We start from the raw sequence: 17,983 nt of genomic DNA on the forward strand, positions 1-17,983 counted from the left end.
CTGTGTTATAAACATAGGTACCAGATTATATTAGTTGTGGTAGTCACTGTGTTATAAACATAGGTACTAGATTATATTAGTTGTGGTAGTCACTGTGTTATAAACATAGGTACTAGATTATATTTGTTGTGGTAGTCACTGTGTTATAAACATAGGTACCAGATTATATTAGTTGTGGTAGTCACTGTGTTATAAACATAGGTACTAGATTATATTAGTTGTGGTAGTCATGGCATTATACAGTGTTATAAACATAGGCACCAGATTATATTAGTTGTGGTAGTCACTGTGTTATAAACATAGGTACTAGATTATATTTGTTGTGGTAGTCACTGTGTTATAAACATAGGTACTAGATTATATTAGTTGTGGTAGTCACTGTGTTATAAACATAAGTACTAGATTATATTAGTTGTGGTAGTCACTGTGTTATAACCATAGGTACTAGATTATATTAGTTGTGGTAGTCACTGTGTTATAAATTTAGGTACTAGATTATATTAGTTGTGGTAGTCACTGTGTTATAAATTTAGGTACTAGATTATATTAGTTGTGGTAGTCACTGTGTTATAAACATAGGTACTAGATTATATTAGTTGTGGTAGTCATGGCATTATACTATATACATAGGCACCAGATTATATTAGTTGTGGTAGTCACTGTGTTATAAACATAGGTACTAGATTATATTAGTTGTGGTAGTCACGGTGTTATAAACATAGGTACTAGATTATATTAGTTGTGGTAGTCACGGTGTTATAAACATAGGTAATAGATTATATTAGTTGTGGTAGTCACTGTGTTATAAACATAGGTACTAGATTATATTTGTTGTGGTAGTCACTGTGTTATAAACATAGGCACCAGATTATATTAGTTGTGGTAGTCACTGTGTTATAAATGTAGGTACTAGATTATATTAGTTGTGGTAGTCATGGCATTATACTATATACATAGGCACTAGATTATATTAGTTGTGGTAGTCACTGTGTTATAAACATAGGTACTAGATTATATTAGTTGTGGTAGTCACTGTGTTATAAACATAGGTACCAGATTATATTAGTTGTGGTAGTCACTTTGTTATAAACATAGGCACCAGATTATATTAGTTGTGGTAGTCACTGTGTTATAAACATAGGTACTAGATTATATTAGTTGTGGTAGTCACTGTGTTATAAACATAGGTACTAGATTATATTTGTTGTGGTAGTCACTGTCTTATAAACATAGGTACCAGATTATATTAGTTGTGGTAGTCACTGTGTTATAAACATAGGTACTAGATTATATTAGTTGTGGTAGTCACTGTGTTATAAACATAGGTACTAGATTATATTAGTTGTGGTAGTCACTGTGTTATAAACATAGGTACCAGATTATATTAGTTGTGGTAGTCATGGCATTATACTGTGTTATAAACATAGGTACTAGATTATATTAGTTGTGGTAGTCACTGTGTTATAAACATAGGTACCAGATTATATTAGTTGTGGTAGTCATGGCATTATACTGTGTTATAAACATAGGGACAATATTATATTAGTTGTGGTAGTCATGGAATTATACTGTGTTATAAACATAGGTACCAGATTATATTAGTTGTGGTAGTCACTGTCTTATAAACATAGGTACTAGATTATATTAGTTGTGGTAGTCACTGTGTTATAAACATAGGTACCAGATTATATTAGTTGTGGTAGTCACTGTGTTATAAACATAGGTACCAGATTATATTAGTTGTGGTAGTCATGGCATTATACTGTGTTATAAACATAGGTACTAGATTATATTTGTTGTGGTAGTCACTGTCTTATAAACATAGGTACTAGATTATATTAGTTGTGGTAGTCACTGTGTTATAAACATAGGTACCAGATTATATTAGTTGTGGTAGTCACTGTGTTATAAACATAGGTACCAGATTATATTAGTTGTGGTAGTCACTGTGTTATAAACATAGGTACCAGATTATATTAGTTGTGGTAGTCACTGTGTTATAACCATAGGTACTAGATTATATTAGTTGTGGTAGTCACTGTGTTATAAACATAGGTACCAGATTATATTAGTTGTGGTAGTCACTGTGTTATAAACATAGGCACCAGATTATATTAGTTGTGGTAGTCACTGTCTTATAAACATAGGTACCAGATTATATTAGTTGTGGTAGTCACTGTGTTATAAACATAGGTACTAGATTATATTAGTTGTGGTAGTCACTGTGTTATAAACATAGGTACCAGATTATATTAGTTGTGGTAGTCACTGTGTTATAAACATAGGTACCAGATTATATTAGTTGTGGTAGTCATGGCATTATACTGTGTTATAAACATAGGTAATAGATTATATTAGTTGTGGTAGTCACTGTGTTATAAACATAGGTACCAGATTATATTAGTTGTGGTAGTCACTGTCTTATAAACATAGGTACCAGATTATATTAGTTGTGGTAGTCACTGTGTTATAAACATAGGTACCAGACTATATTAGTTGTGGTAGTCACTGTGTTATAAACATAAGTACCAGATTATATTAGTTGTGGTAGTCACTGTGTTATAAACATAGGCACCAGACTATATTAGTTGTGGTAGTCACTGTGTTATAAACATAGGTACTAGATTATATTTGTTGTGGTAGTCACTGTGTTATAAACATAGGTGCTAGATTATATTAGTTGTGGTAGTCACTGTGTTATAACCATAGGTACTAGATTATATTAGTTGTGGTAGTCACTGTGTTATAAACATAGGTACTAGATTATATTAGTTGTGGTAGTCACTGTGTTATAAACATAGGTACCACATTATATTAGTTGTGGTAGTCACTGTGTTATAAACATAGGTACTAGATTATATTAGTTGTGGTAGTCACTGTGTTATAAACATAGGTACTAGATTATATTAGTTGTGGTAGTCACTGTGTTATAAACATAGGTACTAGATTATATTAGTTGTGGTAGTCACTGTGTTATAAACATAGGTACTAGATTATATTTGTTGTGGTAGTCACTGTGTTATAAACATAGGTACTAGATTATATTAGTTGTGGTAGTCACTGTGTTATAAACATAGGAACTAGATTATATTAGTTGTGGTAGTCACTGTGTTATAAACATAGGTACTAGATTATATTAGATGTGGTAGTCACTGTGTTATAAACATAGGTACTATATTATATTTGTTGTGGTAGTCACTGTGTTATAAACATGGGCACCAGATTATATTAGTTGTGGTAGTCACTGTGTTATAAACATAGGTACTAGATTATATTAGTTGTGGTAGTCATGGCATTATACTGTGTTATAAACATAGGCACCAGATTATATTAGTTGTGGTAGTCACTGTGTTATAAACATAGGTGCTAGATTATATTAGTTGTGGTAGTCACTGTGTTATAAACATAGGTACTAGATTATATTAGTTGTGGTAGTCACTGTGTTATAAACATAGGTACTAGATTATATTTGTTGTGGTAGTCACTGTGTTATAAACATAGGTACTAGATTATATTAGTTGTGGTAGTCACTGTGTTATAAACATAGGTACTAGATTATATTAATTGTGGTAGTCACTGTGTTATAAACATAGGTACCAGATTATATTAGTTGTGGTAGTCACTGTGTTATAAACATAGGTACCAGATTATATTAGTTGTGGTAGTCATGGCATTATACTGTGTTATAAACATAGGCACCAGATTATATTAGTTGTGGTAGTCACTGTGTTATAAACATAGGTACCAGATTATATTAGTTGTGGTAGTCACTGTGTTATAAACATAGGTACCAGATTATATTAGTTGTGGTAGTCACTGTGTTATAAACATAGGTACTAGATTATATTAGTTGTGGTAGTCACTGTGTTATAAACATAGGTACTAGATTATATTTGTTGTGGTAGTCACTGTGTTATAAACATAGGTACCAGATTATATTAGTTGTGGTAGTCACTGTGTTATAAACATAGGTACTAGATTATATTAGTTGTGGTAGTCATGGCATTATACAGTGTTATAAACATAGGCACCAGATTATATTAGTTGTGGTAGTCACTGTGTTATAAACATAGGTACTAGATTATATTTGTTGTGGTAGTCACTGTGTTATAAACATAGGTACTAGATTATATTAGTTGTGGTAGTCACTGTGTTATAAACATAAGTACTAGATTATATTAGTTGTGGTAGTCACTGTGTTATAACCATAGGTACTAGATTATATTAGTTGTGGTAGTCACTGTGTTATAAATTTAGGTACTAGATTATATTAGTTGTGGTAGTCACTGTGTTATAAATTTAGGTACTAGATTATATTAGTTGTGGTAGTCACTGTGTTATAAACATAGGTACTAGATTATATTAGTTGTGGTAGTCATGGCATTATACTATATACATAGGCACCAGATTATATTAGTTGTGGTAGTCACTGTGTTATAAACATAGGTACTAGATTATATTAGTTGTGGTAGTCACGGTGTTATAAACATAGGTACTAGATTATATTAGTTGTGGTAGTCACGGTGTTATAAACATAGGTAATAGATTATATTAGTTGTGGTAGTCACTGTGTTATAAACATAGGTACTAGATTATATTTGTTGTGGTAGTCACTGTGTTATAAACATAGGCACCAGATTATATTAGTTGTGGTAGTCACTGTGTTATAAATGTAGGTACTAGATTATATTAGTTGTGGTAGTCATGGCATTATACTATATACATAGGCACTAGATTATATTAGTTGTGGTAGTCACTGTGTTATAAACATAGGTACTAGATTATATTAGTTGTGGTAGTCACTGTGTTATAAACATAGGTACCAGATTATATTAGTTGTGGTAGTCACTTTGTTATAAACATAGGCACCAGATTATATTAGTTGTGGTAGTCACTGTGTTATAAACATAGGTACTAGATTATATTAGTTGTGGTAGTCACTGTGTTATAAACATAGGTACTAGATTATATTTGTTGTGGTAGTCACTGTCTTATAAACATAGGTACCAGATTATATTAGTTGTGGTAGTCACTGTGTTATAAACATAGGTACTAGATTATATTAGTTGTGGTAGTCACTGTGTTATAAACATAGGTACTAGATTATATTAGTTGTGGTAGTCACTGTGTTATAAACATAGGTACCAGATTATATTAGTTGTGGTAGTCATGGCATTATACTGTGTTATAAACATAGGTACTAGATTATATTAGTTGTGGTAGTCACTGTGTTATAAACATAGGTACCAGATTATATTAGTTGTGGTAGTCATGGCATTATACTGTGTTATAAACATAGGGACAATATTATATTAGTTGTGGTAGTCATGGAATTATACTGTGTTATAAACATAGGTACCAGATTATATTAGTTGTGGTAGTCACTGTCTTATAAACATAGGTACTAGATTATATTAGTTGTGGTAGTCACTGTGTTATAAACATAGGTACCAGATTATATTAGTTGTGGTAGTCACTGTGTTATAAACATAGGTACCAGATTATATTAGTTGTGGTAGTCATGGCATTATACTGTGTTATAAACATAGGTACTAGATTATATTTGTTGTGGTAGTCACTGTCTTATAAACATAGGTACTAGATTATATTAGTTGTGGTAGTCACTGTGTTATAAACATAGGTACCAGATTATATTAGTTGTGGTAGTCACTGTGTTATAAACATAGGTACCAGATTATATTAGTTGTGGTAGTCACTGTGTTATAAACATAGGTACCAGATTATATTAGTTGTGGTAGTCACTGTGTTATAACCATAGGTACTAGATTATATTAGTTGTGGTAGTCACTGTGTTATAAACATAGGTACCAGATTATATTAGTTGTGGTAGTCACTGTGTTATAAACATAGGCACCAGATTATATTAGTTGTGGTAGTCACTGTCTTATAAACATAGGTACCAGATTATATTAGTTGTGGTAGTCACTGTGTTATAAACATAGGTACTAGATTATATTAGTTGTGGTAGTCACTGTGTTATAAACATAGGTACCAGATTATATTAGTTGTGGTAGTCACTGTGTTATAAACATAGGTACCAGATTATATTAGTTGTGGTAGTCATGGCATTATACTGTGTTATAAACATAGGTAATAGATTATATTAGTTGTGGTAGTCACTGTGTTATAAACATAGGTACCAGATTATATTAGTTGTGGTAGTCACTGTCTTATAAACATAGGTACCAGATTATATTAGTTGTGGTAGTCACTGTGTTATAAACATAGGTACCAGACTATATTAGTTGTGGTAGTCACTGTGTTATAAACATAAGTACCAGATTATATTAGTTGTGGTAGTCACTGTGTTATAAACATAGGCACCAGACTATATTAGTTGTGGTAGTCACTGTGTTATAAACATAGGTACTAGATTATATTTGTTGTGGTAGTCACTGTGTTATAAACATAGGTGCTAGATTATATTAGTTGTGGTAGTCACTGTGTTATAACCATAGGTACTAGATTATATTAGTTGTGGTAGTCACTGTGTTATAAACATAGGTACTAGATTATATTAGTTGTGGTAGTCACTGTGTTATAAACATAGGTACCACATTATATTAGTTGTGGTAGTCACTGTGTTATAAACATAGGTACTAGATTATATTAGTTGTGGTAGTCACTGTGTTATAAACATAGGTACTAGATTATATTAGTTGTGGTAGTCACTGTGTTATAAACATAGGTACTAGATTATATTAGTTGTGGTAGTCACTGTGTTATAAACATAGGTACTAGATTATATTTGTTGTGGTAGTCACTGTGTTATAAACATAGGTACTAGATTATATTAGTTGTGGTAGTCACTGTGTTATAAACATAGGAACTAGATTATATTAGTTGTGGTAGTCACTGTGTTATAAACATAGGTACTAGATTATATTAGATGTGGTAGTCACTGTGTTATAAACATAGGTACTATATTATATTTGTTGTGGTAGTCACTGTGTTATAAACATGGGCACCAGATTATATTAGTTGTGGTAGTCACTGTGTTATAAACATAGGTACTAGATTATATTAGTTGTGGTAGTCATGGCATTATACTGTGTTATAAACATAGGCACCAGATTATATTAGTTGTGGTAGTCACTGTGTTATAAACATAGGTGCTAGATTATATTAGTTGTGGTAGTCACTGTGTTATAAACATAGGTACTAGATTATATTAGTTGTGGTAGTCACTGTGTTATAAACATAGGTACTAGATTATATTTGTTGTGGTAGTCACTGTGTTATAAACATAGGTACTAGATTATATTAGTTGTGGTAGTCACTGTGTTATAAACATAGGTACTAGATTATATTAATTGTGGTAGTCACTGTGTTATAAACATAGGTACCAGATTATATTAGTTGTGGTAGTCACTGTGTTATAAACATAGGTACCAGATTATATTAGTTGTGGTAGTCATGGCATTATACTGTGTTATAAACATAGGCACCAGATTATATTAGTTGTGGTAGTCACTGTGTTATAAACATAGGTGCTAGATTATATTAGTTGTGGTAGTCACTGTGTTATAAACATAGGTACTAGATTATATTAGTTGTGGTAGTCACTGTGTTATAAACATAGGTACTAGATTATATTAGTTGTGGTAGTCACTGTGTTATAAACATAGGTACTAGATTATGTTAGCTGTGGTAGTCACTGTGTTATAAACATAGGTGCTAGATTATATTAGTTGTGGTAGTCACTGTGTTATAAACATAGGTACTAGATTATATTAGTTGTGGTAGTCACTGTGTTATAAACATAGGTACTAGATTATATTTGTTGTGGTAGTCACTGTGTTATAAACATAGGTACTAGATTATATTAGTTGTGGTAGTCACTGTGTTATAAACATAGGTACTAGATTATATTAATTGTGGTAGTCACTGTGTTATAAACATAGGTACCAGATTATATTAGTTGTGGTAGTCACTGTGTTATAAACATAGGTACCAGATTATATTAGTTGTGGTAGTCATGGCATTATACTGTGTTATAAACATAGGCACCAGATTATATTAGTTGTGGTAGTCACTGTGTTATAAACATAGGTGCTAGATTATATTAGTTGTGGTAGTCACTGTGTTATAAACATAGGTACTAGATTATATTAGTTGTGGTAGTCACTGTGTTATAAACATAGGTACTAGATTATATTAGTTGTGGTAGTCACTGTGTTATAAACATAGGTACTAGATTATGTTAGCTGTGGTAGTCACTGTGTTATAAACATAGGTACTAGATTATATTAGTTGTGGTAGTCACTGTGTTATAAACATAAGTACTAGATTATATTAGTTGTGGTAGTCACTGTGTTATAACCATAGGTACTAGATTATATTAGTTGTGGTAGTCACTGTGTTATAAACATAGGTACTAGATTATATTAGTTGTGGTAGTCACTGTGTTATAAACATGGGCACCAGATTATATTAGTTGTGGTAGTCACTGTGTTATAAACATAGGTACTAGATTATATTAGTTGTGGTAGTCATGGCATTATACTATATACATAGGCACCAGATTATATTAGTTGTGGTAGTCACTGTGTTATAAACATAGGTACTAGATTATATTAGTTGTGGTAGTCACTGTGTTATAAACATAGGTACTAGATTATATTAGTTGTGGTAGTCACTGTGTTATAAACATGGGCACCAGATTATATTAGTTGTGGTAGTCACTGTGTTATAAACATAGGTACTAGATTATATTAGTTGTGGTAGTCATGGCATTATACTGTGTTATAAACATAGGCACCAGATTATATTAGTTGTGGTAGTCACTGTGTTATAAACATAGGTGCTAGATTATATTAGTTGTGGTAGTCACTGTGTTATAAACATAGGTACTAGATTATATTAGTTGTGGTAGTCACTGTGTTATAAACATAGGTACTAGATTATATTAGTTGTGGTAGTCACTGTGTTATAAACATAGGAACTAGATTATATTAGTTGTGGTAGTCACTGTGTTATAAACATAGGTACTAGATTATATTAGATGTGGTAGTCACTGTGTTATAAACATAGGTACTATATTATATTTGTTGTGGTAGTCACTGTGTTATAAACATGGGCACCAGATTATATTAGTTGTGGTAGTCACTGTGTTATAAACATAGGTACTAGATTATATTAGTTGTGGTAGTCATGGCATTATACTGTGTTATAAACATAGGCACCAGATTATATTAGTTGTGGTAGTCACTGTGTTATAAACATAGGTGCTAGATTATATTAGTTGTGGTAGTCACTGTGTTATAAACATAGGTACTAGATTATATTAGTTGTGGTAGTCACTGTGTTATAAACATAGGTACTAGATTATATTTGTTGTGGTAGTCACTGTGTTATAAACATAGGTACTAGATTATATTAGTTGTGGTAGTCATGGCATTATACTGTGTTATAAACATAGGCACCAGATTATATTAGTTGTGGTAGTCACTGTGTTATAAACATAGGTGCTAGATTATATTAGTTGTGGTAGTCACTGTGTTATAAACATAGGTACTAGATTATATTAGTTGTGGTAGTCACTGTGTTATAAACATAGGTACTAGATTATATTAGTTGTGGTAGTCACTGTGTTATAAACATAGGTACTAGATTATGTTAGCTGTGGTAGTCACTGTGTTATAAACATAGGTGCTAGATTATATTAGTTGTGGTAGTCACTGTGTTATAAACATAGGTACTAGATTATATTAGTTGTGGTAGTCACTGTGTTATAAACATAGGTACTAGATTATATTTGTTGTGGTAGTCACTGTGTTATAAACATAGGTACTAGATTATATTAGTTGTGGTAGTCACTGTGTTATAAACATAGGTACTAGATTATATTAATTGTGGTAGTCACTGTGTTATAAACATAGGTACCAGATTATATTAGTTGTGGTAGTCACTGTGTTATAAACATAGGTACCAGATTATATTAGTTGTGGTAGTCATGGCATTATACTGTGTTATAAACATAGGCACCAGATTATATTAGTTGTGGTAGTCACTGTGTTATAAACATAGGTGCTAGATTATATTAGTTGTGGTAGTCACTGTGTTATAAACATAGGTACTAGATTATATTAGTTGTGGTAGTCACTGTGTTATAAACATAGGTACTAGATTATATTAGTTGTGGTAGTCACTGTGTTATAAACATAGGTACTAGATTATGTTAGCTGTGGTAGTCACTGTGTTATAAACATAGGTACTAGATTATATTAGTTGTGGTAGTCACTGTGTTATAAACATAAGTACTAGATTATATTAGTTGTGGTAGTCACTGTGTTATAACCATAGGTACTAGATTATATTAGTTGTGGTAGTCACTGTGTTATAAACATAGGTACTAGATTATATTAGTTGTGGTAGTCACTGTGTTATAAACATGGGCACCAGATTATATTAGTTGTGGTAGTCACTGTGTTATAAACATAGGTACTAGATTATATTAGTTGTGGTAGTCATGGCATTATACTATATACATAGGCACCAGATTATATTAGTTGTGGTAGTCACTGTGTTATAAACATAGGTACTAGATTATATTAGTTGTGGTAGTCACTGTGTTATAAACATAGGTACTAGATTATATTAGTTGTGGTAGTCACTGTGTTATAAACATGGGCACCAGATTATATTAGTTGTGGTAGTCACTGTGTTATAAACATAGGTACTAGATTATATTAGTTGTGGTAGTCATGGCATTATACTGTGTTATAAACATAGGCACCAGATTATATTAGTTGTGGTAGTCACTGTGTTATAAACATAGGTGCTAGATTATATTAGTTGTGGTAGTCACTGTGTTATAAACATAGGTACTAGATTATATTAGTTGTGGTAGTCACTGTGTTATAAACATAGGTACTAGATTATATTAATTGTGGTAGTCACTGTGTTATAAACATAGGTACCAGATTATATTAGTTGTGGTAGTCACTGTGTTATAAACATAGGTACCAGATTATATTAGTTGTGGTAGTCATGGCATTATACTGTGTTATAAACATAGGCACCAGATTATATTAGTTGTGGTAGTCACTGTGTTATAAACATAGGTGCTAGATTATATTAGTTGTGGTAGTCACTGTGTTATAAACATAGGTACTAGATTATATTAGTTGTGGTAGTCACTGTGTTATAAACATAGGTACTAGATTATATTAGTTGTGGTAGTCACTGTGTTATAAACATAGGTACTAGATTATGTTAGCTGTGGTAGTCACTGTGTTATAAACATAGGTACTAGATTATATTAGTTGTGGTAGTCACTGTGTTATAAACATAAGTACTAGATTATATTAGTTGTGGTAGTCACTGTGTTATAACCATAGGTACTAGATTATATTAGTTGTGGTAGTCACTGTGTTATAAATTTAGTTACTAGATTATATTAGTTGTGGTAGTCACTGTGTTATAAATTTAGGTACTAGATTATATTAGTTGTGGTAGTCACTGTGTTATAAATTTAGGTACTAGATTATATTAGTTGTGGTAGTCACTGTGTTATAAACATAGGTACTAGATTATATTAGTTGTGGTAGTCATGGCATTATACTATATACATAGGCACCAGATTATATTAGTTGTGGTAGTCACTGTGTTATAAACATAGGTACTAGATTATATTAGTTGTGGTAGTCACTGTGTTATAAACATAGGTACTAGATTATATTAGTTGTGGTAGTCACTGTGTTATAAAAATAGGCACCAGATTATATTAGTTGTGGTAGTCACTGTGTTATAAATGTAGGTACTAGATTATATTAGTTGTGGTAGTCATGGCATTATACTATATACATAGGCACTAGATTATATTAGTTGTGGTAGTCACTGTGTTATAAACATAGGTACTAGATTATATTAGTTGTGGTAGTCACTGTGTTATAAACATAGGTACCAGATTATATTAGTTGTGGTAGTCACTGTGTTATAAACATAGGCACCAGATTATATTAGTTGTGGTAGTCACTGTGTTATAAACATAGGTACTAGATTATATTAGTTGTGGTAGTCACTGTGTTATAAACATAGGTACTAGATTATATTTGTTGTGGTAGTCACTGTGTTATAAACATAGGTACCAGATTATATTAGTTGTGGTAGTCACTGTGTTATAAACATAGGCACCAGATTATATTAGTTGTGGTAGTCATGGCATTATACAGTGTTATAAACATAGGCACCAGATTATATTAGTTGTGGTAGTCACTGTGTTATAAACATAGGTACTAGATTATATTTGTTGTGGTAGTCACTGTGTTATAAACATAGGTACTAGATTATATTAGTTGTGGTAGTCATGGAATTATACTGTGTTATAAACATAGGCACCAGATTATATTAGTTGTGGTAGTCACTGTGTTATAAACATAGGTACCAGATTATATTAGTTGTGGTAGTCACTGTGTTATAAACATAGGTACTAGATTATATTAGTTGTGGTAGTCACTGTGTTATAAACATAGGTACCAGATTATATTAGTTGTGGTAGTCACTGTGTTATAAACATAGGTACCAGATTATATTAGTTGTGGTAGTCACTGTGTTATAAACATAGGTACTAGATTATATTAGTTGTGGTAGTCACTGTGTTATAAACATAGGTACTAGATTATATTTGTTGTGGTAGTCACTGTGTTATAAACATAGGTACCAGATTATATTAGTTGTGGTAGTCACTGTGTTATAAACATAGGTACTAGATTATATTAGTTGTGGTAGTCATGGCATTATACAGTGTTATAAACATAGGCACCAGATTATATTAGTTGTGGTAGTCACTGTGTTATAAACATAGGTACTAGATTATATTTGTTGTGGTAGTCACTGTGTTATAAACATAGGTACTAGATTATATTAGTTGTGGTAGTCACTGTGTTATAAACATAAGTACTAGATTATATTAGTTGTGGTAGTCACTGTGTTATAACCATAGGTACTAGATTATATTAGTTGTGGTAGTCACTGTGTTATAAATTTAGGTACTAGATTATATTAGTTGTGGTAGTCACTGTGTTATAAATTTAGGTACTAGATTATATTAGTTGTGGTAGTCACTGTGTTATAAACATAGGTACTAGATTATATTAGTTGTGGTAGTCATGGCATTATACTATATACATAGGCACCAGATTATATTAGTTGTGGTAGTCACTGTGTTATAAACATAGGTACTAGATTATATTAGTTGTGGTAGTCACGGTGTTATAAACATAGGTACTAGATTATATTAGTTGTGGTAGTCACGGTGTTATAAACATAGGTAATAGATTATATTAGTTGTGGTAGTCACTGTGTTATAAACATAGGTACTAGATTATATTTGTTGTGGTAGTCACTGTGTTATAAACATAGGCACCAGATTATATTAGTTGTGGTAGTCACTGTGTTATAAATGTAGGTACTAGATTATATTAGTTGTGGTAGTCATGGCATTATACTATATACATAGGCACTAGATTATATTAGTTGTGGTAGTCACTGTGTTATAAACATAGGTACTAGATTATATTAGTTGTGGTAGTCACTGTGTTATAAACATAGGTACCAGATTATATTAGTTGTGGTAGTCACTTTGTTATAAACATAGGCACCAGATTATATTAGTTGTGGTAGTCACTGTGTTATAAACATAGGTACTAGATTATATTAGTTGTGGTAGTCACTGTGTTATAAACATAGGTACTAGATTATATTTGTTGTGGTAGTCACTGTCTTATAAACATAGGTACCAGATTATATTAGTTGTGGTAGTCACTGTGTTATAAACATAGGTACTAGATTATATTAGTTGTGGTAGTCACTGTGTTATAAACATAGGTACTAGATTATATTAGTTGTGGTAGTCACTGTGTTATAAACATAGGTACCAGATTATATTAGTTGTGGTAGTCACTGTGTTATAAACATAGGCACCAGATTATATTAGTTGTGGTAGTCACTGTGTTATAAACATAGGTACCAGATTATATTAGTTGTGGTAGTCACTGTGTTATAAACATAGGTACTAGATTATATTTGTTGTGGTAGTCACTGTGTTATAAACATAGGTACTAGATTATATTTGTTGTGGTAGTCACTGTGTTATAAACATAGGTACTAGATTATATTAGTTGTGGTAGTCATGGAATTATACTGTGTTATAAACATAGGCACCAGATTATATTAGTTGTGGTAGTCACTGTGTTATAAACATAGGTACTAGATTATATTTGTTGTGGTAGTCACTGTGTTATAAACATAGGTACTAGATTATATTAGTTGTGGTAGTCACTGTGTTATAAACATAGGTACTAGATTATATTAGTTGTGGTAGTCACTGTGTTATAAACATAGGTACCAGATTCTATTAGTTGTGGTAGTCACTGTGTTATAAACATAGGTACCAGATTATATTAGTTGTGGTAGTCACTGTGTTATAAACATAGGTACTAGATTATATTAGTTGTGGTAGTCACTGTGTTATAACCATAGGTACCAGATTATATTAGTTGTGGTAGTCACTGTGTTATAAACATAGGCACCAGATTATATTAGTTGTGGTAGTCCTGACATTATACTGTGTTATAAACATAGGGACCAGATTTACATCAGTAACACTAATATGTTTGGACGTGGGTGGATGCACATGGATTGAATGTGTGTCATATATATACCTGCATTAGAAGGTGAGGTACCAGCTGAGGTGTTTCCACAGGTAGGTGATCGTCCTCCAGACACCGAGGACAGACAGTCTCCAGTGGGCTCATTCTTCACAACAACCTCCTGACTGGACAGCGTGGCTGGGCTACAGAGCCCCATCTCCTCCTCTTGAGCCTGCTGCCGTCGCAGAGCCACCTGCACACACAGAGAGAAAGAGGCACACACACACACACACAGAGAGAAAGAGGCACACACACACAGAGAGAAAGAGGCACACACACAGAGAGAGAAAGAGGCACACACACACACAGAGAAAGACACATACATGCACACCCACACACAGACACAGTTAGTTACTGTATTGAGGAAGGATAGAGACATGACAGACGTACAAGCAGGAAGGTAGACACAGACAGACAGACAGACAGACAGACAGACAGACAGACAGACAGACAGACAGACAGACAGACAGACAGACAGACAGACAGAGTTCCCACACACAGATTTCGCATACTCGTGGACCTCATTGGCCAGTTCCCACACCCAGATTAAGCCTGCTCCTGGACCTCATTGGCCAGTTTCCACACCCAGATTAAGCCTGCTCCTGGACCTCATTGGTCAGTTTCCACACCCAGATTAAGCCTGCTCCTGGACCTCATTGGCCAGTTTCCACACCCAGATTAAGCCTGCTCCTGGACCTCAATGGCCAGTTTCCACACCCAGATTAAGCCTGCTCCTGGACCTCATTGGCCAGTTCCCACACCCAGATTAAGCCTGCTCCTGGACCTCATTGGCCAGTTTCCACACCCAGATTAAGCCTGCTCCTGGACCTCATTGGCCAGTTCCCACACCCAGCCTGCTCCTGGACCTCATTGGCCAGTTCCCACACCCAGCCTGCTCCTGGACCTCATTTGCCAGTTCCCACACCCAGCCTGCTCCTGGACCTCATTGGCCAGTTCCCACACCCAGATTAAGCCTGCTCCTGGACCTCATTGGCCAGTTCCCACACCCAGATTAAGCCTGCTCCTGGACCTCATTGGCCAGTTCCCACACCCAGCCTGCTCCTGGACCTCATTGGCCAGTTCCCACATCCAGCCTGCTCCTGGACCTCATTGGCCAGTTCCCACACCCAGCCTGCTCCTGGACCTCATTGGCCAGTTCCCACACCCAGCCTGCTCCTGGACCTCATTGGCCAGTTCCCACACCCAGCCTGCTCCTGGACCTGATGTAAAATGCATGTGGAGAATATCTTTGGGTTTACTTTGACCACAGCCTGTTTTTAATTCATATTAGCTGTTATCTTTGTCCACCAAATCTACCTACACATGAAAATATAGGAATTCCTGCATGTCAGTGAACTTGGAAACAATTGGACATTACAAACTTTATAAAAAATGTATTGTCTCACAATCATATATCCTGAAGAAGGCTTACTGACAGACAGGGAGTGACTTCAGCTTCTTCCACTAGTAGTAGATTAGGTTACGCTACATGTAGCCTATCTGACTAAAGTATTGACCTTGAGTGAATTAGACAAATTCCACAAAGCCACCAGTCTCTCTGATCATCAGAGTTCGTCATAAACTTCCTTCACTTTGGACTCCGTTTTAGTAAGCTGCAAGCCCAAAGTGCCTTGTTATAAAATTATAGTTTACAAATTACACTGAAGCATATATTTAAAGCAAAATTGATAGTGTACATTTTGGCACTATTCTAACATCGTATTTCAATAACCTGGATTCCATCCATGCTTCAGGTTATGTATTGGTCTTCACATTTAGCTGTCTGTCTGAGGGAAACTCCAGCATGATGGTGTATTCACATTGTAGCAGATTGTAGCCACCAAGCTATTCAATGTATCCATGTCTCTAAACAAATGCCTTTGTTGTGATCAACTGTGTAAATACGGAACATAAACAAATAACTGTAGGATGAAAATAAAATAAATCTGACAGACTATTTGAAAACCACAGCAGCAAAACTGTAGCTAATAAATTATTGCTAACGTTAACTAGCTAAAGTTAGCTAGTTCCACACAGCACAATGCACAATCCACGTATGCATATAATTGCAAAACAGCATTATTTACATTTACTGTGGAAAAAAACCAATGCATAGCTTAATCGAAAGATCCTAATACAATGCACTATTGCAAACTACAGTAGTTCCCTACCTGGGCCGCCATAACTCTCTGCCGCTCCGCGATCAGTTTGCATTTCTGGCACTGGCAGTCTCTCCAGTTGCAGAAGCGCTTGTGTCCCTTCAGCGGCGACACGTAGCCGTGGTTCCTGCACCGGGAGCACTTGGGCATCCGCGGGGGTTTCTTCCCGGGAGACGCGGACGGGGGACCGGCACACTCCAGCAGCTTGGTCTGCTCGTCGTCGCTCATTGTCGGGGTGGTAAGTGGTAGCTAGTGGTGATGGTGACCGTGGCTTCTGACCGGTTGCAGGAAAATCTTCAGCAAAAAAAAAAACGGATGCTCGGCGACCAACGGCTCTTCTCTCGCGACACAAGTGACAACTAGTACGGTGAGTTTATCTTATTGAAGTGTTTAATGTCGCGAGAAGTTGATGCAATATTGAGAACCTACAAGGTTACTGTCCCACGTGTACTCTCACCCTCCAACGTCACCGTGGACAGTTTGGCCCAAACTCAGCATTCCAGGCCGTAGGGGGGTGATGGCATGCCCGACCCAGCCCAGTCCTGGCGGGCACTCCTCTCCTCTACCCACTCGCTGACCAGATGAACCCTGGCACTGTATAACGAAGATCTATCTCGCAGGAAGTTGTTAAAACATAATGCTTTCCCTCAGAGTTAACGTAGGCACCAGGGCCAGGTCTATCAAACTTGGCCTTGCAAAGCCCTCTGAACGCCACCCAGTGGGCATACGACAGTGATCAAGACGTATTTTTCTGGTTGAAATGTGATCGGGACATCTAACCAGATCACAACTAGATTAAGACATATTTTTCATGATGTCTTTTTGGCGTCTTATTTTGATTAATATCTGGGTTTTGGTTGAAATCTGATTATATAAGTTATCTAAATGCTACTCAATTAATAGACACCAATTTACAGTATATAAACATGTGCATAGTGTTTGTGGGCCATGCACACATTGCATATAATACGCTATTCCAATTGGAGTAATGTTATTTTTCAGCAGGGGGATTCAGTTTAACGCATTTGGTAAACAAACAGTTGGCAGAGCGCACCAAAGCAGGTTAGGGTCTGGTGGCATATTGTACCCAGTCATCACACTGGGCTCGGGCATATTCCATTTGAGACTGTGGACTAATGCATTTCTTGT

The 17,983-nt window shown here is 34.5% G+C and overlaps 1 protein-coding gene across 1 annotated transcript in view; it reads right to left on the minus strand.

Moving 5' to 3' along the window:
* dmrt1 (doublesex and mab-3 related transcription factor 1) overlaps positions 1 to 17,083 on the minus strand; it is a 78,118-nt gene extending 61,035 nt beyond the window's left edge. Inside the window, 2 exon segments of the mRNA NM_001124269.1 lie at positions 14,688 to 14,868; positions 16,847 to 17,083. Of these exon segments, the coding sequence (NP_001117741.1) occupies positions 14,688 to 14,868; positions 16,847 to 17,062 (397 nt within the window). The 5' untranslated portion in view covers positions 17,063 to 17,083.
* Positions 17,084 to 17,983: the final 900 nt, after the last annotated feature.

The sequence above is a fragment of the Oncorhynchus mykiss genome, chromosome 6 (genome assembly GCF_013265735.2).
Source record: "Oncorhynchus mykiss isolate Arlee chromosome 6, USDA_OmykA_1.1, whole genome shotgun sequence".
NCBI lineage: Eukaryota > Metazoa > Chordata > Actinopteri > Salmoniformes > Salmonidae > Oncorhynchus > Oncorhynchus mykiss.